Source organism: Solanum pennellii, chromosome 10, assembly GCF_001406875.1.
Source record: "Solanum pennellii chromosome 10, SPENNV200".
NCBI lineage: Eukaryota > Viridiplantae > Streptophyta > Magnoliopsida > Solanales > Solanaceae > Solanum > Solanum pennellii.
In genome coordinates, this window is record NC_028646.1 from 2,190,407 (window position 1) to 2,212,039 (window position 21,633).

At 32.8% G+C, this 21,633-nt stretch overlaps 3 protein-coding genes across 5 annotated transcripts; 1 reads left to right on the forward strand and 2 right to left on the reverse strand.

Annotated features, from left to right (window-relative positions):
• Nucleotides 1-925: 925 nt before the first annotated feature.
• Nucleotides 926-6,738, reverse strand: LOC107002614 (glutamyl-tRNA(Gln) amidotransferase subunit A, chloroplastic/mitochondrial). Its single transcript, XM_015200701.2, has 10 exons — nt 6,184-6,738; nt 5,468-5,779; nt 4,125-4,304; nt 3,935-4,029; nt 3,269-3,344; nt 3,031-3,108; nt 2,341-2,434; nt 2,144-2,193; nt 1,922-2,035; nt 926-1,425 (listed from the first exon to the last, which is right to left on the reverse strand). The coding sequence occupies exons 1-10, from the start codon at nt 6,679-6,681 to the stop codon at nt 1,333-1,335; spliced, it is 1,590 nt and encodes a 529-aa protein (XP_015056187.1). The 5' UTR covers nt 6,682-6,738; the 3' UTR covers nt 926-1,332.
• A 432-nt stretch (nt 6,739-7,170) lies between these two features.
• On the reverse strand, nt 7,171-14,666 carry LOC107002824 (putative GPI-anchor transamidase). Of its 3 annotated transcripts, none has more exons than XR_001454561.1 (12): nt 14,427-14,655; nt 13,444-13,485; nt 13,171-13,315; nt 12,204-12,433; nt 11,900-11,957; nt 10,701-10,778; nt 10,487-10,575; nt 9,324-9,405; nt 8,462-8,650; nt 8,208-8,356; nt 7,817-7,888; nt 7,171-7,571 (listed from the first exon to the last, which is right to left on the reverse strand). XR_001454561.1 is itself a non-coding variant. In XM_015201000.1 (12 exons), exons 1-10 carry the CDS (start codon nt 14,585-14,587, stop codon nt 8,210-8,212), a joined length of 1,221 nt encoding a protein of 406 aa, XP_015056486.1. In that variant the 5' UTR covers nt 14,588-14,655; the 3' UTR covers nt 7,171-7,571; nt 7,817-7,859; nt 8,208-8,209. The 3 variants fall into 3 exon arrangements, 2 of the variants coding, with proteins under 2 accessions (XP_015056486.1, XP_015056485.1); XM_015201000.1 differs by having other exon boundaries at nt 7,817-7,859; XM_015200999.2 differs by lacking the exon at nt 7,817-7,888 and having other exon boundaries at nt 14,427-14,666.
• Nucleotides 14,667-18,125: 3,459 nt separating this feature from the next.
• LOC107001979 (beta-amyrin 11-oxidase-like) lies at nt 18,126-21,266 on the forward strand. The gene is made up of 8 exons (XM_015199921.2): nt 18,126-18,349; nt 18,443-18,926; nt 19,312-19,578; nt 20,028-20,117; nt 20,219-20,297; nt 20,387-20,493; nt 20,672-20,793; nt 21,069-21,266. Exons 1-8 carry the CDS (start codon nt 18,126-18,128, stop codon nt 21,139-21,141), a joined length of 1,446 nt encoding a protein of 481 aa, XP_015055407.1. The 3' UTR covers nt 21,142-21,266.
• Nucleotides 21,267-21,633: the final 367 nt, after the last annotated feature.

The window sequence follows — 21,633 nt, forward strand, 5'->3', positions numbered from 1 at the left end:
TAAACATAGGAAAATTAATATAAATACTCATTGATGCTAAGAATGGGGCCAAACAGTAAATAATATTGTGAAGAAAAATTTAAAAAAAGTTCTAGTTTTTACATTAAATTCAAATTTTATTCAATGAAGTATATCTCATTCTGTCATTATTATTAATATTGTTTATCATTATTAGGGGAAAAAACATAGTAATGTCAAAATCCTCACGTGGGGAAAAACAGTACTTATAATAATAATAAATAATACTATCTCCGTTTACTTTTAATTGTCATGTTATTTTTTAGAGTCAAATTAAAAGAATTTTGATTAATATTTTACGATATGTGTTTTAATCATATCGATATGAAAAAAATTGTAATTGATACTACTTTTTATATAATTTTTTAATATCTAATTTTTTAATTTAAAATATCGAATTTAAATTAACTTTCAATTCTCACCTAATCGTGAGATGATTTCGAAAGGGAAAAAAGAAAGTTATATCTAAGAGTGCGCGTTCGATATTTGATTTGAAATTTTTTAAATTTTGGATAATCGTAATTTGATAATTTGATATTGATAAATCAAACTTCAATTTGACATGATATTCGATAACATCATATTGAAGTTGTAGTTAATTATATTACAATGTTAATACTATTGTTCAAATTATTTCTATTTTTCCGCGTGGAGATACAATATAATAGAACATCAACACAAGAAATAAGATATCAAGAAAAATAATTGACACAAGTTAAAAAAAAAACATATGTATTTAGGTTGTTTATGTTTAGTCTTTTAACTACTTTTTTTTTTTTTGGTACTTTATACGAGTAATAGACCTGTTGATATATGACCTTCATTATGTAAATAATTTCGAAAAATTACCGAATATCAAGTAAACTAATATCTCATATCAAACCAAATTTTTTTCATCAAATGAGCATCAAGGGCAAAAACTTGAAATCAACTTTGCAGAAAATAAAGATGACATAAATGTATACATCAAAGTTTTCAAAATTGATGCATGCTAATTTACAAAAAGAATTTGCTTGCAATAAGCTACAAGTATCTCAGATATTGAGAGTTCTTATGAATTTTCGATTGGCGCTTATCTTTACGCGCCAATCCTACAAAAAAAATCCAGCACAAGAAAGTTTTCTGAACGTAACGATTCGTTTGGAAACAGTGGCACGAGCCTGGAAGGTTTGTTGGATCATTTGATACTAGATAGACGAACCTGTCGTCTTCTTGTCAGCACAGAGCTTTGCACCATGGTGCTATTTTGCAGTCACTTTGCGTGAAATCGTTGCATTGATTAACTGGAACATAACTGCGCGCAAGAATTCACGACTAGCATCCCAATTCATCAGCAACTAGAGGAGGAATAAAAGAGCAGCCTTGCAGTGTCTGCTCAAAGATATGGCCTACTTTAAGCAATTTCTCCTGCATTCATTTTAGTACGCGTAAAATATGACGAACTTTTAGATACATACAAGCAAGCACGCTAAAAGAAAAGCAAGAAGTGAAGGCATATAAGTAGTTCATTTTGGAGAGTCCGAGCAACATAGCTCGGAACCGTGTGAGATAAGGTTCAAAATGGTTATAAAAATCTAAACTACTTGGTGTTTTTATTTCTTTTCTAATCATATTCTACTTCTTCAGTTTTGCTTGCATTAAACTTGAGCATTTATGCTTTCATAGTATCCATTTTTCATCTCTAAGGTCGTACAAAAAGTGAATGTATTCAATGCCTCTATTTAAGATGCTCAAGTTCAACTCGGTTCCATTTTCAAGCGATGTAGATATGTTATCCCTCTTTTACCGACCTTTCCAACTTTTCTCAAAAGAGAGATCTAGATAACATGAACTATCCCCGTGCTCAAATAACATTCTTAACACTGGAATACCAACTGGAAATAGTTGGAGTACTGAAACTCACCTCTTCAAATGCAGCACTAATCATCTGAACACCAACGGGAAGGGCCACAGAACTGCTATCAACAAATCCACACGGGAGAACTAATGCTGGAAGACCAGCCAAGTTCACATTGACCTGCCAATGATGAAAATAATCATTAATTGAAGAGAACATAAACTAGACTGAACAAGTTACATCATCATCTGACTAGAGGGGTTAAAATAGGAAAAAAAAACTACTTACAGTCATAATATCACCAGCATACATTGACAACGGATCGTTCTTCTTTTCACCTGTAAATTCCACATGTCGTAGTGAGAGTTAGCGTTGCCTTTCAAGGGAAGGGGATCATGGGACAAAAAGGAAAGAAAACAAAAATGTATTTAAGCAAGATCGCAAAGTAGTTTCATCAGTAAATGCAAAAGGTAAAAGAAGTGTACCAATTTTGTAAGCTGCTGATGGTGCAGCAGGAGAAATCAAAATATCGTTCTCATCTAATGCTGCCCTGAAGCTTTCCCTTACCAAAGTCCTGACCTGGAACAGAGTCACTCTTTAACATCTTGAAGAATTAAGATAAGCAAGAAATTATCAAACACTCGTAAATTGGGGTCATATAACTCATTAAAATATGAATTATTGCTAGATGATGAGAGTAGCAAAAAGTCTACGAGATGCGTCAACCAAACATAGTTGGTTCTAACTGCCATGTAGACACATGATCTAAACTCCACTTGACAAATATTTTTGATCCAGAAATTCACGGTTAGAGACACAATGAATAACTAACATGAAGATTGTCTTGTGTAAGCATTTATTCAGAGATACAGAAGAGAATCATTAAAGTGATTGAATATTACTTAGTTCTGATTGGCTTATATTAGTATCAATTATCTTTAGATGCATGAGTATATCAAGAAAGTGTGAATAACTAACATGAAGATTGTCTTGTGTAAGCATTTATTCAGAGATACAGAAGAGAATCATTAAAGTGATTGAATATTACTTAGTTCTGATTGGCTTATATTAGTATCAATTATCTTTAGATGCATGAGTATATCAAGAAAGTGTTTGCATTTTAAACTTTAATAGCTATGAGGAGTTGGACTATTCTGAGCACATAGATGTACAACCTGCTGGGCTCGCTTGTAATATGCATCATAATAACCAGCAGACAGAGCATATGTCCCCATTAGGATTCTCATTTTCACCTGTAAAGACATTTAATACAGTTAGTCCAATAGTTCTTTTTGACCGTGTGTCGGCGTGCCAGCTTGGATGAAAAGATTACGAGAAAGAAAGGCAGGAGACCCCTTTTAGAAGTAACCACTACAGAACTACATCACACAGAAAAGTTCTTTTCCTTAGTACCTCAGAACCTAAGCCTCCGGCACGAGATTCCCCATAAAGGGAGTTTAACTCATCAGCAAAAACTTGTTTCCCATACCTGCATTTTTGACATCACATTATTCCTTGGGTCTTCATCAATAAAATTGAGCAAACATTGAAAGTTTTGTCATTACTAATGTAAGGCAGTCTTCCCAATTACATCTTGTCTAGATTATGGTTGGGTATCCACGTATTTGAAATGGCAATGAATTCTTAGTTCTTGCGACTAGTATGGAGTAATTAAAGTAATATATCCGTTCGAACTCATCATGGGCACTCCAAACTACTTTCTATTCTCTTTAAATGGTAGAATTAACAAGAACGAACTTAGTTATCCTCCTTCAATTTGGCTACCAAAACTGAGGGTTAGGGCTGATGAAACCTAAGAAATATCAGAACTGAAGATCGTACTGCTGTTATGTACTTATATTATTTTTATAACGATAACAACATATTCATCAGCATAGAAGCTATGATGGTAGCCAAATTTACTATAGATCCAAAGATATCTATCCTCTCTATCGGTATGTTAATATTTTCTCCGAGGAATGGGAAGGAAGGGTCAGATGCAAATAATATTCTCCACCGCACTATTTGAGAATTTTATATACATACATAGATTTTAAGAATGATTCTATACCCCATTACCTGATACCATCATAACGGGACAAATTTGAAGAAGATTCAGATGAAGCAAGGATATAGTAAGCTGGCAATCCAAGAGAGAAGGATGGCAAAGAGACCTGCAAAAACAAAATTACCAAATAACTCAAATAAGGAATGCTAACGCATATGGTAAGCCAATGTGAGGGTCATAAATGCTGAAAATGAAGAATACCTCGGTGACAGTGCATCCGAGTTCTTCAAGATGACTTGCAGCACCACGGATTGAAGAAATTACGTCCGGGTCAACTCCACCTTCAATGGTTTCCCGGATCAGACCAACTCTCAGTCCTTTCAGAGGTTTAGAGTCCAAATGATTTCTTGCAATAAATTGGGAAGCAAAATCGGGAACTTCCTGAAAAGTACAGTTGTCAAATATCAGCCTATAAATATACACCACTAGCAGTCTATATAAACGATGTTGCGCTTCATAATAGAAACCTCTTATCAGACTTGAATTGGATCATATTACACTACTACCCCAGCTACTTGTTTTTCGAAATGGTAAGCATTATTGATGTCAAAAGCCATCACTAAGAAAGTTCTGTCATTACATCCAAAACAAAGCAAAAAAGAACCTGAAAATGTAAGACTCTGACCATATACAAAAGTTTCAAAGGATTGTAACAGGGTTTCACTATCATCTATTTGTTCTAATTTACACCAATAAGAGATCAGCAGGTATGGTACTGCCCCAGCCACTCGTTAATAACATAGAACTAACTCCCTCTGGCACTGTATGTCAAACTTCTTCGTATTCATTACAAAATAGCAGATCAACTGTGTCGAAATGAACACACTTATTAGAGATATTCTCTTCCTCTTTTTCAAATAGAAAAAAAAATCTAGGAGGAGTCATGAAGTATAGCAAGCAAAGAGCTTGTATAGACTAACAATAGAACTTGGAAGAATGTCATTGTTAGTAAATATTGCAAAAACAAGTTTAGAAACCAAAATCTGTTAGATCTCCTTATAAAGTCACAGAAGAAGGTTACTTGACTGGGAAATTTACTGAGATGGGTTCTTGTCTGAAGAAACTTCAGGAGGCGAAGTTGATTGAACACGGGAGGATTCTCAGATACATTAATGGATTGTTCTCTAGTACGTCATGTTATAAGATGTGGAAGACCATTGTCCATTGCATTGCATGGAGAGTACAGCTAGAAAGGAGTAGAAGATGTTTCAATGGAAAAAAGGACTCTCTATTATTACTACACCGTCTCGATTTATCTAGGCACAAGATTAAAAAAAAAACATTTTTTTCAGGAAGTAATAGATTTTATGTAACTATAAATTATCTTTTATTGCTTGTATAAAATATAGATGCATTCAGTTAGTGCTTTGGTTTAAAGAATGTTCTGTTAACTAGTATGATATGCTATGGGCTTGTTTGACTCCCTTGTGTGGTAAGCTTGAACAAGTCCATTATTTTGTATTGGCTTTAGTACTTTCTTGGAGCTTGCTGAATAATCACGACCCTTATCAGAAAGAAAAAAAAGAACATTATAGAAAGCTTACTTTTTTGCTACTTGTTGCGTCAAACTTGTCATGACCAGAAATTGCATGAAGGAGAATGGCCGCATCAGTAACGGATGAACCAAAACAACCGATAACATCTAGAGATGAAGCATATGCCACAAGTCCATATCTGGAGACACGCCCATATGTTGGCTTTAGACCAACAACACCACAGAAAGATGCTGGTTGCCTTACACTTCCACCAGTATCACTACCCAATGATACCATACATTGTCTAGCAGAAACAGCTGCAGCTGAGCCCCCTGATGAACCACCTGGTACCCGGGACAAATCCCAAGGATTAGCTGTCACCTAATAATACCAAGATGCATCACCTGAGTAAACCATGTTAAGTTACAAACTGGACTCATTCAAACAGATTCTTTAACTACATTCACACCATACACTACCTGATTATGAAACTGAACCTACTCAATATTCAACATAGTAGAGCATTCATTCTATCCCTTCTAATGCATTCACCTAGATATATTCAATTCAGAACCCCCAAATAAATGAGTCGATGAGATAAAGATGCAAACTTTAACCACATTAAAGTACAAAAACAGAGAAAATATCCTACATATCTAGTCCATGAACTAAACAACCCTCAATTCATTTCAACAATATCATTTCCTCATTCTGCTTTAAACAAAAAAAAAAACCCATTTCTTCAGTAAATAACAATTCTGGAACACGAAAAACTTAACGAATACCTGATAACCCGAGCCTTCAGTAGTACTCCCCATACCAAATTCATCCATATTCGTTTTCCCAATAACAATTGCACCACACTTTTTCATCTTCCCAACAGCAGTAGCATCAAAAGGGGGTCGATAATTTTCCAAAATCTTTGACCCTGCAGTTGATGGCATATCAGAAGTACAAATATTATCCTTAACCCCAACCAAAACCCCAGCAAGCGGACCCAATTCCTCATTCTCCGCAATCTTCCTATCAATCTCCTCAGCTTCCTTCAATACGACATCGGATACATACAGAAAGCTCTTGAGTTGGGGTTCAGTATTGCGTAACCGGTTCAAAAAAGTTCCGGCGAGATCAACGGCTGAGATTTCACGGGATAAAAGGGATTTGCGGATTGTGAGAATTTGAGAATGTGGGGGTGGTGGGGTAGTGGTGGGGTGGGTGTGAAGACATTTGAGAGTGAAGGATTGAAAACGGAGAAGACGAGGAGTTTGTACTGAAGATAGCATTTTTCCAGTGTGCTAATGGTGAGTGAAGGAGATTGACATTTTTACAGGGTTTATCCATTTAAGGGGTTGTTTCGTCGATAGATATCGAATTATCATATTGAAAAATCAAATTGATTTTTTTACATTTCTATTTCGATAATCGAATATGCGTATGATATTTTATATGTAATATTTCTTGAAAAATAGTATGCACAAAGGTTTTCGAGATTTTCAATAGAAAGCAAAATCAAGCTGAGCTACTAGTAGAATAAAATCTTCTAACGTGACGGAATCAAAATTTTCATTCGAAAGAAAAAGAGACGATATAGTTGTATACTTGTATTTATTATGCATACACTTTGCACTTATAGTTACTAACAAATATATAAACTAATATTAATACAAACTAATTGCTGAGACATGGCAATTTTGACTATTTATTCAATTGAATATTTCTTTTTAATGTTCATATACATATAAGGTGTTAGTATGATATAATTGAGACGTTTCTTGAAAAGTTGAGATCATATCTCTATTATATGAGTATAATATGTAAGTTAAAGTCGAATAAATTATGGTTACCAATTTACATGTCGCGGAAAACTTAAACTGAATGTAAAAAATCAAACCATATGGAATGGGATAGTATTAATAGCTCAACTATTTGATGTCTTCCAAATCAGAGAACTTAGGAAGAATTTCTACATTGCACTATTTGTCAAAGAGTTTCTGCAATTTCTATTTTGCAGAGCAAGGGTGGCGTGGCGCCTCAACTAGTTGCTCGCGTATTTTTGGTGAGATAGAACAGCTTCTACCAGGCCAATGTTTTCGACAAACATGGAAATGAAACAACACAGGATCATGGCGCTCCATCAGAGTATCCATTCGATGTCTTGTCTCCACTTCTGAAACTGAAAAAAGAGTGGTTCAAATGTTAAGAGAACTCGAAGAGAGTAGAAACTATATCAGATTGGAAGAACAGCAGAAGATAGATGCAGATTCGGATCCTAGCACAAATTCAGCACTCAAGTGTGTGGCGTAGTGGTCACTGAAGTGGTATGAGAACCATGGAAGACTAGGGAAAACCCACGAGATTCTTTCATCTGCCTAATCTCGATGGAATAGTCAAGGTGTGTTACCATGAGCAGGTGCTTACTTTGCAAACATAATAGGTTGGATGCTAACCACTCCGCCTGAATCTGCTAACCAACTGCCGTCATGTTAGAAGCTGAAAGAAAACATCAAGAAGAAGGCTGGAATCTGGCATTAACCCCCTCATGCTCTTAAGCAGACAGTAAGTATAAAGAAGACTCAGAAGGGGTGGAAAGTAATGTTTTTCACATCTTGAATATCTTCTTATTTCTTGTGTAACTTTTGGAGTCCGCAGGATAGGAGCGTAGATACTTAAAGAAACGTTGGATAAACTAACAGTTCTATAGTCGTGACATGTTACACCTTGTATAGGAGAATTTATTCCCTTATAGCTACCACTGATATTTAGACTACTTATCAAAGAGAATATGAAGCGGAAAGGAGGTTTCCTTTACCTTCAAGACGAGATCCAAGATGACATTGCCACCATTGGAAACATCAAAAACAAGCCATAGTTCACCCAGCTATCAAGACCCTCAACCTTGTTCATCTTACCATGCATAGAAATCCAAAAATTTGTGAAAGGACAGGAATCTTGTGGATCCTGTAACATCATTCCTAATCAAACTTTGTTTTCTTCTAGATGGGGTTGGCAATAGCATAATTAAGTTCCCAAAGAGCTTAAAAAGAGGCGGCAATTAAAACTGACCTCAACATTTGAGTCACTGGTTGGATACTGAACATCTGAACTTGCAAGTGTTCGTCGTAAGTCTTGGCTGGACTGCTGAAGAGGCATCTCTAATGTGGACTTCTTGGAATCTTTGCCAGCGAATGCTTTATATGCAGAATCAGTGTGTATCGTCTCCATGACTGAACCAAAAAAGTTTGTCACGGGTACCTATCAGTGACAGAGTTAAAATATGTTCGAAAAAGGTGCATCAGTTCAGACTACCAAGATCAAATTCCCCTTCCCTAATATGTCACAAAAACAAAGTAAGATAAATTGTTTTCCAGAAGTAATCATCTAAACTAAAGCAGCTCACCAAAATTTGTTAGCCTCCATCTGTCTTTACAATTTTGAACATAAAAAGGGAACAAGGATATGTAAAATTTTGAGTTACTTGCCCCTTTTTACCTTGAGCACCTTTTTTAATACTTCTCTACATACTAAAGCAAGTTTTCTAACACCAATTAACCCTCATGGTAATTGACTAAAGAAATAAAGAGCACAGCATTTAGATGAAGAGGAGGTTTGTATCAGACTAACTTATTTATAACTGAAGTTGGAAATTTCCTCTACTAATACTAATCCATCATGCAAGTTAACACCTTAAACTTAAAAAAAGAAGTTTAAGGTGTTAACTTCTTACCCAATCAACTATACATCAAATGGACCAATTAAGTGGAACTTTTTTCCTACGTCTAGTTTATCCTGTCTCCACCAAGTCCTTTACTTTTCTCTTTCTTCTTTTCTGTTGAGTTTTCTTTCCATTTGTTTCCTTTTTTTCGGGGGAGGGAGAGTAAAGTTGAATGGCATAAAAAAAAACATAAATATAATTTTAACTATGTACCTCTTCTAATCGGCGAGGGTATAGATCTGTTCGATAATATGCAGTCGACATCAGCGTATTTGGGTTATATGAACTGAAAAGACTGCGACAGGAAAAAGAGAAAGGAGATTCTATCAAAAAGAGTGCACATTGGCAAACAGACATAGCTTAGAACAACAACCAAAACTCATATCATCTTCTGAATAAGAGAAGGCCAACTGGCCAAGAGGGGAAAAAGAGGGCGATAGGCATGCAGAAGTTTTAGAATCCACAAGGCATAGTCTAATGCAACAGCAGGGATTACCAGTATTCAAGTATTCAATGACAGCTATCCTTTTTAAACTAGAGTATTCTGCATCTACTGTTTTTCTGACTATGATATCGAGTCCATATGTCATGTATGAATTGAGCAGGTAGGTTATCGAAGACATGAACCAGGCAAATCAATTATCATCTGAATAATCCTTTATAACACAGTAGCCTTTTTACGGTTTGCATAAAAAGCTTCAATAATCCAAGTAGCATTTCTAAGTGTAAGGTAATTTCCACAACCAACCTAATAAGGTACATACTTGATATGGATATCTAAATTCCTTGAATGAGACTCCCCCCACATGATTTTCGGACACTTCCCACTTGGTTTTTTAAAAAGCCGTGTGGGTCAGGCCACAGTCAGTCCCTTGAACAGACAGACATTCATCCTTCAAACTTTTCTGAATCATCCACGATTCTCAATTAAAGGACCATATTCTGCATGTTTGTTATCACAGTGATACTCATAACTGATCCATGGCCATTCCAAAACCATTATTGTTTCTTCTTTGGTTTGCATCTTTAAAAAAAATACCCTCTTTCTCGGTTACCTTTCTATGCAACTGGATGACTCTCCCTTTGACAATGAAGCAACTCATGCTACGAAGTTATACGTGGTGAAAAGTAGGGCTGGTGTGAGTACGCAGCCTATTCTCCAGACAGGAATAATCCAGCTGTTTGAAGCATATATACAGAGTTTTGCACTTGTATAGCCATAATTACAGTAACAAATTTAAAGCAAACAAGTAGTGGATGATTGGAATTTGATGTCAGTAGTGATACAATATATAATTCTCAAGAGAAGTGACATACATTGTACAATATCAAGAAAAGTACCCAGTATTACACCTACATCTATTAAATGCAATTACCTGCCCAATGAGGCATTATCATACATGTTCACCCTCTCAAAAAATGCAAGAGTATAAAATGTGAATCGATCAATAACTGAGACACCAACCTGTACCAGAGAAGGGAAGGAGGATGAAAAACCACACAATTTTTAATACAAGGAGAACATATTTGTCTCCCTTGTGAACACAATAAGCATTTTAAATGAGGCATCTTCATTAAGTTAACACTTACATCAGCATCCAAGTGGTGCGAGTATGAATTTTCTCCTTTCATGCTACTCCCAATTGTCAATACGCCAGGTGATTGAAGCTACAAGGCAAAATATATTTCAGTTCTACCAAAATCCAACTAAGAACATATCATGGACTGAGTGGCCCTGATTTAAAAAGATATCCTAACCAGTAACCCCTTTTTGTGAGGGATAAAAAGGAAGGCATCCCATAAAGAGTAGAAATGGATATCAAAGAACAAAATGAGTTTTCAGATGGTTATAAAGGTACTGAGAAAATTATAAAGTAACGCATAGATTTTGAAAGTTTCCAATCTATAAGCTTAATCCAAAATATAGCTAAAAGCTGGTATTTCCTCATTAACATTGTATCAAGTCCAAAGTGCCAGCTGTCAATCAAACATAATCTATTGTATATATATAAAGGAAAGCATGCAACTCTGACTTAATTACTACAGATGTCTCTCAAGAACCCAACCATGCAACTCTGATCGCAAAAGCATTGAAATATTGACATTTCTCAGAAATTTTTGGGCATGTCTGATAGATATTATGTCCCACATGGTTGGCAAATAGAATCTAAATTCTGCCAGCTACTGATTCTTTTCAGAAACTTATAAACATTTCATTATTCTACGATATTTTAGCAGATTGAGGAGCAAAAATTATTCAGAATTTCTAGCCCAATCATGAATAGTGATCCTCTCTGTGTATTAATTTGCAATAAAATGATGAATGAAGCACACCTTCAACTGAGTTTTGTTGCATCAAGGACGGTCTTCGAAAAGATTTATCTTTACCATCCTTAAGTCATGCCATGCAAATATATTGCAAGTGAAGATAGGCATTCCTAAATCCTAACCATTACTCTTGGGAAGGTCAAATTATTTGGCATTATGAAGGATAGAGGCGGCGAACATTTAAAATTACCTAGAGATACTTGCAGATAAATTAAATAACAAAAGGAAAGTAAAGATTGATTTAAAAGGAGATCAAGCAACATAAAACCAGAATTAGTTTCTTTAGATAATTCAAGAATGATAGGAGAATGGACCAACATTGGTACGTTAAATTGAATACTTCCTATGGTAATTGATATGGACTAACTATTTTGGGATGCTGCAAGAATATGAATTAGCTATATGTCATTCGACATTTTGTTAGAACAATATGATATTAATGATAAAAAGGAAAAAGTCACCTGCGAGAAAAGAGTAGCAGCTTGGCAAGTGTCAACCATTATTAGCAGCTCCTTGAATCTGAAATTGAACAATGGAGACATGACAAAGCATAATTGCAGAGGACCGGCAAACAAACTACCCATCAGTATGATATAATCAACAAGGAGTCATGTGCATAAATGCCAGAACACCAAACAGAGTGCTAAGATTCATAGCAGATATCCAGACAAATTAGCTCCTAAGCCAATGTTGCATCATAAACAATGTTATTGTTTAACAAGACAACATTAACATGCAATGGAAAATCAAGGAAAATTTTTTTACCTACGCTTTTCTTTCATTTGTTTCACTGCATCAGCTAAATCATGACTTTGAAGTTCTTCTGAATCCTGAAATTTTAAAAACTCGTCTCCGCCATGCCCTGTCATGTACAGAAGTATGTGGCTTCCTTCATCACTAAGAAGACGTTTTGATCTTGGGACAGCTGTTTCATGACGTCCAGTCAGCACCCTCAGAAAATTTTCAACTGTTACTTCATAACCTCGATAATCAACCTGATGTTTAGAAACTTGTACGATTAGACCACTACATTAAGTAGGTAAAACAACCTTAATTCTGTGAAACTCATATGCAAACCAGTCTGAAGAGGATATTTAGTTCAAACATTTTTTGATAAGGAAAAAAAATATGTTTGAACTAAATATCCTCTTCAGACTGGTTTGCATATGAGTTTCACAGAATTAAGGTTATCTACAAAGATCCTAGGAGAAAATTATCGATAGAACCCGACTTAAAATTGTTTGAAAGACTGATATATTTGAGATTAAAAATACAGAAACTTTCTTTTTTCAGAGGTCACTAGATTAATAAACACCAAGTTGGTGTTAAAATATATGTACATGGTGAGTATGTGACTAGGCTTGAGTCGTTTCATATCTTCCACAAGTTAGACCAACTATCCATACAGCATGGAATTTTCTCCTTACATCAAAATATAGTTGAAAAAAAGATCAATTTGTTATTACATTTTCTCATTATTGTGATTCCTATGCTGTTCATTCCATATACCCAGAAAAGATGGTGTGGTCTTCCATGCTGCCTTCTATTCATTTGCAATCCTCAAATTTAAGCGATCACCGTGATTATCCACTACTATGCATATTGATCATGATAGTAATAGCTAACTTTGATAATGCTAGATTAACTGTCAACAAAGCTGAATGTCTCACAGAATTAACATTTGATTTGAAGAACTACAGAAAGCCACAAGAGAGAAGAAGAATCTACACACCTCAACGTTATCTCCATAAAGGTTTAGCCTGTGATTTTCATTGTTGAAGACCTGTGCAGGGTATTTATTTCGAGTATTGCAAGCCATATCATCAGCCAACATCAGAATAATTCTTTCATCAGGTATGCCTAATCGTTTTACGGTTCTAATTCCAACAAACAAATAGAAAAGATATTAGAGTACAGTTAATGAATCTCAGAAATGGGAAACACACAAGGAAAACAAAGATAATTTGTGATGATCATAATGGTGCTTAAATAGCAAGATTCCTACCTGTATAAAGACAAAGTGTTAGCCATGTGTCTGTAGTTAAACCTGAAGAAGAAACCAAATAAGTCAAGAGTCTTGCAGACATAGAGCCTTCTTAATGAAAAAAAGACAACTTTTTTCAGGATCTGTAAAGCAAGTATTATATTTCCGTATATCAAAAAAACAGCATAAACAAAGTTCTGATGAGAAGTACATCCAAGGAGAACTTTATAATGTGGTAAGGAGCTAAGGAAGTTAACAATTGCCTCCGGATCGAAAAGATAACTCGGAGCTTTGTTGAACCAAACTAAGCAAGGGTATACACTTAAGCTTAAGATTAATAATGTATTTCTTCTTGATTTCAGAAACTCTATCATTCCACTGTCGCATATGACCCACACGGGAATCGTCTTCTAAATGCTCCTGGACGATTTGTATAAAACCCAGTTTATGCCATGATAACAAGAAGCCCAAGGTGTTTTTGGACTTCTAATTCATCAAAAGCAAAAAATCATCAATTTCCCAATCATTGAGGTTTCTTCTAAATAGAATAAACCACCCATGGTGTGACTGAAGTTCGGCTAAGACAGAATGTTGCTTAAATGCACAGCTAAAAAGGTCATGGAATCTGTTTACAAAGCCACAAGTCTTGCCAAAATCTAATCTTTCTACAATCACCAACTTTTAAGGATCATTGTAACCAAAATAGCTCCAAAAGGGCTCTAATAATCATACTAGTGATAGCAAATGAACTTGACGCGATCCAATTGAACAGATAAGTAGAGAACATAAACAAACACAATAGAAATTCAGATTTCACAGTAAAAATTACAAATCAAAATTAATTCAATACACTGAATCCAAAGTTCCTATTTTTACAAGGGTTCTTCAAATTCCCTTACTCAGATTTCCCTTCCAGCCTAAACCCACCATACATCTATCAATAAATTACTAAAAATGGAGCAAAACCCATGTTTCTTTATGGGAAAAAAACGCAAAAAAATTACCAGAAACGAGAAGTGCAGACCAAAACAGCCCAATTGTTAGTATGCATCGTAGTGGTCGCAGATGAACTTGACGCAACCCCATAGCTCAAATAAGTAGAGAAAAGAAGAAAACACAATAGAAATTCAGATTTCATAGTGGAATCCATTTTCAATGAGCTCATTCTTCCATCTCAGATTTTTCAACAAGCTGTTTTGCCTTACTCTGAAATTTCTCTTTTGTTTGATTGGGAAAAGAAAAAGAATTTACGTAAAATGAATTAATTTTGACTTAAAAAAGATTAATTTTAGAATATTTAATTTTAAATTTTTTAAAAAAAATAGTTAATGATTAAGGATAATATTTCTCAATAAACTTTTTAGACACTTTCATTTCTTATGAAAATATGGTATATAGTTCTATTGAGTTCAGACAAATTTCAATAAGGCAAATCAAACGTTAGTATTGAGTTTAGTCAAACATCATGTGATGAGATAAATTTTAACGTCAAACTTTGGTATTGGATTTAGTTAAATTTCATGCGGTGGGATAAACCTCAATGAGGACTATGAGTCCATAGAGTAGTTGTACGTGACACCCCAACTTAAAGATGAAGTTTCACGTTAGCAAAAGTCAAAACACATGAGATGTTAGGTATATAAATAAGCATATCTTATCAACTAGTTACGCACATGAAAATTACAAGATGAAAATCAGCTCAACCAACGTTTAGATTCTTTGTATTTGTACCTTGCTCCATCGAGCTTTTAAAATTTCATAGTGTTTTTTTTCTTTTATTTTGCAGTGTTCTACATTTTTTAAAATTTTTTTCTAAATTCCTTCTAATTTAGTACTCATTCACCACCAAGTTTTTTTTTGAAGAGTGTAAAATTGAGTTACTAACATTATTGTGCATATTCAAAAATAAATAAATAACATTTTTGATTTTTTTAGATCATTTAATTCATTTTACTTGGTTAATTATTTATAAAAAGACAAGTTATGAATAAATCAAATAATTTTAGTTTAATTTTGATCTCTCTTGAATCGATTTTTTTTTAAAAAAGAAGATAAATGAAATTAAGAAGAAAAAAACTAATTCAATATATTTTGTTAAAAAGATATTCATAACTTTAAAAATTTTCCATTCGTTTAATCTTAGTTAGTTTTATTTTATTTCAATTTCAAATATAATAATAATTCATCATTTTTTTAAAAGAGTTTCTGAGTTAGTACATGAGAATAGAGTCATGTAGAAATAAAAATGTGTCTAATAAATTTAAGCCTTTACTGTGTATTCTAAGCCTTTACTGTGTATTCTAAGCCCAAAATGAAACCAAAATTTGAGCCTTTACTGTGTATTCTAAGCCCAAAATTAATCCCAAAATTTGAGACCATCACAACCTTTTCAAAGCAAAAAAAAAAAAAGTGGATATAATTGTATTTTTTTTGTATATAACGAGAATTAAACTCGAACTATTTTGGCTAACAATGAACCCCTTTGCAATGAGCTACACTTCTCTTCAAGGAGGTTCGTTTGAAGTTATATACTCTCAAAAGCGTAAGTTTATCTTACATATACAGTGTAATTTTTCGATCCAGGAAATTGGAGTTAACCCCCTAAATTTCACATAGGTCTATCCCTTCATAAACCGTTTGTTAATCTGAGTCTGAAGTAAAGAATATAACCGTTTTTCCAAAGACACATTCAAATGAGATTAGGACCTAAGTTTTATGGGTCCAATCTAAGGAAGTAAGTTTTATGAGTCCAATTTATGGCTCGTGGATCAATCTACGGGCTGTAGATTGAACTCATGAAAAAAGACCTGAGACTTGATTTTTTTAAGGCCTGATTTTCACATACCCAATCTACTGGTTGTGGATTAATCTACGGACTATAGATTGAGCTCGTGAAATAAAAATTTAAAGACTTAAAATTACATCGTGAATTTCACATATGGAATATATAACTTGTAGATCAAACCATAGTCCGTAGATAACCCTCGTGAAAATTATTAAGCTATTCAATTTACTAGTAAAAATTCAATTGAGAGTATTACTTAGTACCGTAAAAAATATATTGAAAGACTAGATTTATTGATTAACTATGATTCAATCAAAGTTTTTATTTTATACGGGCTATTAAGAGATACATTACGTTGATAGAAACTCAAAAAAATCTTTTTTATGAAAGTATTTGAGCGTAATTACTTTTTTAATAAGAGGTATATTCATTCTAAATCGCAAAGTTGAGGATATATTTGCATCTTTTCCCTATATAAAATTATAAAATAATACTTTTCTCATCTCAATTTAGGTAACACTTTTTTCTTCTCGAAGATACAAGCTGTATGAACTTTGAGACGTTGACAACATTATAAAATGTAATATTGATGTGAGAAGAATTGCAATTTATAATATTTTTCGTATATTTTTTAAATATCGATCTCAAATTTAATTTTAAAGTATTGAGTTAATCTAGTTCAATGTATTAAATTCCATAACTACTCAAATTATTATTTCTCGATAATTGAAAAATGTCACATAGATTAAGATGGAAGGAGTATACATATCTATTTTACAATATCTATTTTATTTTATTTTTGAAAAAAAATTAAAGAAATATGAAAAATTTATTATTGAACTGAATTAATAGCTAGTACATTTTTGTTACTTGAATCTTCTAGTACAGATTTTATTATTGTACACATGATTCGTACCCCCACTGTAGCACCTCATAGGAATAACACGTTTTATTCATGTTCGATGGGTATATTATACTCTCCCGTAGAGACGTATTCAAAATTTTGAGATAATAAATACATTATTATAATGCATGTTAGTACGGTAATCGTGTATTCATGTAAGTATTAAATATTACGTGGTATTTTATATGATAATTTTATGTCCTATGTGGTGTCTCACATGTATTTTGCATGATATTATGTGGTGGATACAGATATACCGATAGGGCCTAGCTGTCAGTACATGTTGTTTGTAATGATACTACTTCTGCTATGCCATTTGGTATAATCCGATTGCAGAATTCAGTAATGTTTCATAGGTGAAAATAGACGGTGATGATCTCCGACATCTTTTACTCCTCTTACGTTATGGTGATAGTTGTATCATATTTTCTTTCATACATTACATCTTCTTAGTAGCTCTCGTATCTTTTTAAACTATTTCCAAAGAAACGTATATCTCGAATATATAGAATTAGGTCCCTCGATACACTCATTCCTTTTGCTGCAACTCCACTCACATCAGATCAATGCTACTTCGAGAAATACTGCTTCAGGATAAACTAGATATATTGCTAGAGAAACTGGATATTTTCCTATGGCTTGGACCCTTTCACTCGAGAACTCAAAGGGGGGAAAGAATTCTTCAACATAGTTTCCATTATACGACATGTGAAAAAATAACCCAAACTTAGCAAATAAATAAATAACACGAATTTTTAAAAATTCCTAATCATCACCTACAACGTAACATTTTAACATGTCATCCCGATCCATAAAAGAACTACCCCAACACAGATAAAACTATAATGTAACGATATAATATCGATTCAATAATAATATCATATGTACCGATATGATACCTGATCCAATAAAAATATAAAAGTGAAAGGTGTATAATTATATAGAGACCTAAAAGTCTATATATATTATAAACAAACTCACATTAATATATTGTGTTCACAAAAAAAGCAAAAAATGGAGTACAACTTAGTGTTATTATACACAAGTTTAGCAATAGGAATTTTAACCCTAATTTGTGTTCTAAAGAGGGCAAATGGATGGTTTTTTACATTTTTTACAAAAAAATGTAACTTGCCTCCTGGTGACATGGGTTGGCCATTAGTAGGGAACATGATTTTTTTCTTACTAAGTTTCAAAGATAATAATCTTAGCTCATTTTTTACCTACTTTGTTACTAGGTAAAGACATAAAAATATTAACTTTCAACGATCTATATACATATATAGAGAGTATTTTAAACGTGTACTGACGAATGTTTTTTTCTTTTTTAGGTTTGGGGAGGGTGGAATGTACAAGGCGTTCCTGTTTGGAAAACCGAGTATTATCATGACAAAAGTTGAAATAAGTAGGAAAATATTTATGGATGATGAAAATTATGATAGAGGTATGCCAAACTATATATTAAAATTATTAGGACAAGCTCAAGTTGGTGGATTTACAAGAGAAGAAAGCAAGATTCTACATAGAATCACAACATTGATAAAAAGTGACATATCATTATTATCAAATTACTTTGATTTTGCAAATGAAATTGTGAAAAAATCATTTGTGAAATTGGTTGAAATGGAAGAACCAATTGATGTAATTTTAGCAATTAAAAGGCCAGCATTTGAAGTGTTAATGAGAATTCTTATAGGTGATGGAGTTGATAATGATATGGTTGATATTCTATTTGAAGAGACTATTTATCTTATTCGTGGTTGTCATGGTTTGCCATTTAATATACCAGGATCAGCTTACAATAGGGGATTAAAGGTAAATTTAATTTGTCGGTAAATTTCATCCAGACACTCGAATTAAGTTCTGTTCTAGTTCGAAACTTGAAAACATGGTAAAGTGTCTAAAAAGAAAACTTTTCTCAAGTATTTTGTCACATAATGAAATATCTCATTTTATTTATTTAATCGTCATCAATTGAAACATGATTGAGATTTCACGATTTTTTTAAACCTAAGAAAGTGACATATTTTGATTAGGATATACACAAAAAAAAATTTCAAAATTTGAACCGAAAAATGTCTGATAAAATCACTTTATCATATGTTCAGATGTTTAATTGTGATATGACTTTATCATGTGTTTAGATGTTTAATATTTGTTTGTTTGCTTTGAATTAACTTTTTATTTTTTTAATTTTCAGGCTAGAAAAGCAATGTCTAAGATATATAAATATATTTTAGATGAAAGAAAAGTGATGATTGGGAAAAACAAAACAAGAGAAAAGTCCAATATTTTACTAGATATGATGTTAAACACTCAAGATGATGATAATGAAGGATTCAATGATGAGAAGATCATTGCAATGCTTGTTTCTTATACATTTGCTGGTTTTGAATCTGTTGCTTTGGTAGCATCAACTGCAATTATGTATTTGGAAAAACATCCTCACTTCTTGGACAAAGCTAAAGTATATATACCTACTCATCATCACTCAGTTTAATACATAAACGTGCTTCTTAACTTAACTTCAGCTTATATTTGCGTCTTATAAATATATAGATATTCACATCCTATCTGGCATCCTACGTGACCATTCTATGTCCCGTAGACATATTATGTCACGTAGGACGGTGTATATTTCTACTTATATAATATCCTATTTGAAGGACATGAATATCAGTTGATGACAAATCATCACTACATACGTTTAATACATAAACATGCTACTTAACTTAACTTCAACTTATATTTTGCGTCTTACAAATATATAGACATTCACATCCTATCTGGCATTCTACGTGACCATTCTATGTGTCATAGACATATTATGTCACGTAGAACGATATATATTCTACTTATTTAATATCCTATTTGAAGGACATGAATATCAGTTGACGACAAATCGTGTATTTGTAGGAGGAACAAGAGGATATTGTAAAGAGAAGATCATCACCAAATGAAGGCCTTAATTTCCATGAAATTAAAGAGATGAAGTATCTTAGTAATGTAAGATTTGAGTATTTTTTTTTTAATTTTATTTTTGGACTATTATGAATTAAATATTCTTATATATTAATTTTTATTTTATTTTTTTCCAAATTTGAAAGGTGATTAATGAATCATTGCGTATTGCTACTGCTAAAACAATATTCTTTAGAGAGGCAAGAACTACTATTAACATAAATGGTTAGTATCTCTTTAATTTCGATTTAATTTCTCAGATAATTACTCAATTTTTTATGCGCATTAAAAAGTTTATTATAAATTTTTTTTAGGGTATACCATACCTAAGGGGTGGAAGTTTTTGTCATTTTCATGGAATTATCATTTGGACCCTAATACTTATGTGAGACCTAAGGAATTTAATCCTTCAAGATGGGATGTAAGTGACGTGTCTCTATTTACGAGTCATTTAGTTGTTGGTTAAAATTATGTATTTGTTAGTAATATTATGTAAGATTTAATTATTCAAATACGTAATTTTTTATCTCGCATAACTTATATATATATATTAATTATACGAGTTCGTAAACTAATTATCATGTGATAAAATTATATAGGATCTTAAAATCAAGCCAGCCTCTTTTCTTCCCTTTGGAGTTGGCCCTAAAATGTGTCCAGGAGCCAATTTGGCTAGGCTTGAGGTTTCTGTAATTCTTCATTACTTTCTTCTTAACTACAGGTATTCTTCTCGTTTTAATTTATTTATCTGATTTTAATTTGATACGAAATTTAAGAAAGTAAACCTTCTGATCTTAAACAAATGATGATATGTAAGATACGGAGGGAAGTATTTTTTGGAAAATGTTTCTTATATTTTTCCATATTCGGTTCGATAAATTATTTTCTTTTGAAAAAAACAACAATATATGTACACCGTTAATTAATCTTTTAATCTTAACCATGTTACGTAGAAGACTGATTCAGAGATTTAATCGCTATTATTATATGATGTAGGGTGGAGCGAGTTAATTCAGAGAGCAAAATCGAACCTCCGAGAAGTTGTCTTGTGAAATTCAAGAAGATCTAAGCATCATCATATATCATATCATATATCATATGAATATGAATGACAATTTCATTGTTTTTCAGTATTTACTATTTTCATTGCTAATTTATCATTTGGATTTTATGTGTGTGACTCTTTTTATGTAAGCTAGCTATCGTTGAAATTAATTATGTTAAATGTTTTTATTTTTATCTTTGGTGTTATTTTATATGACTATTTAGGAATTTTATGTCTAAAATTATTGTTTAGTACCTAATTAAATAAATACTTAACCAATTAACGTTGTTATAGAGTAAAGTTCTTAAAGATAATATGGCATAAATTTACATATGAAAGAATTTACATATCGATTTTAAATTTTTATTTTTATACCCCATCTCACCCCTACCCTCCCCCCCCTCCAATAAATAAATTTTAAGTTTATTTTTTAAAAATATTTTCAATATCAATTTTAAAAATTATTTTCTACTTTCCAGTAAAAGTAAAAGATACTTTCTCAAAAATATTTTTCAT

Bases quoted from the DNA above. Each gene is read 5' to 3' on its own strand.
- LOC107002614 (XM_015200701.2), bottom strand. From the start codon at position 6,681: ATGCTATCTTCAGTACAAACTCCTCGTCTTCTCCGTTTTCAATCCTTC. The intron at 5,780-6,183 runs GTATTCGTTAAG...TGGTATTATTAG, and splicing joins CTGAAGGCTCGGGTTATCAG to GTGACAGCTAATCCTTGGGA. The intron at 3,345-3,934 runs GTAATGGGGTAT...TCAAAAATGCAG, and splicing joins TCCCGTTATGATGGTATCAG to GTATGGGAAACAAGTTTTTG.
- LOC107002824 (XM_015200999.2), bottom strand. From the start codon at position 14,587: ATGAGCTCATTGAAAATGGATTCCACTATGAAATCTGAATTTCTATTG. The intron at 13,486-14,426 runs GTAATTTTTTTG...TTTCTTCTTCAG, and splicing joins GTCTGCACTTCTCGTTTCTG to GTTTAACTACAGACACATGG. The intron at 13,316-13,443 runs GTAGGAATCTTG...TGTTGGAATTAG, and splicing joins AACACTTTGTCTTTATACAG to AACCGTAAAACGATTAGGCA.
- LOC107001979 (XM_015199921.2), top strand. From the start codon at position 18,126: ATGGAGTACAACTTAGTGTTATTATACACAAGTTTAGCAATAGGAATT. The intron at 18,350-18,442 runs GTAAAGACATAA...TTTCTTTTTTAG, and splicing joins TTTACCTACTTTGTTACTAG to GTTTGGGGAGGGTGGAATGT. The intron at 20,494-20,671 runs GTAAGTGACGTG...AAAATTATATAG, and splicing joins TTAATCCTTCAAGATGGGAT to GATCTTAAAATCAAGCCAGC.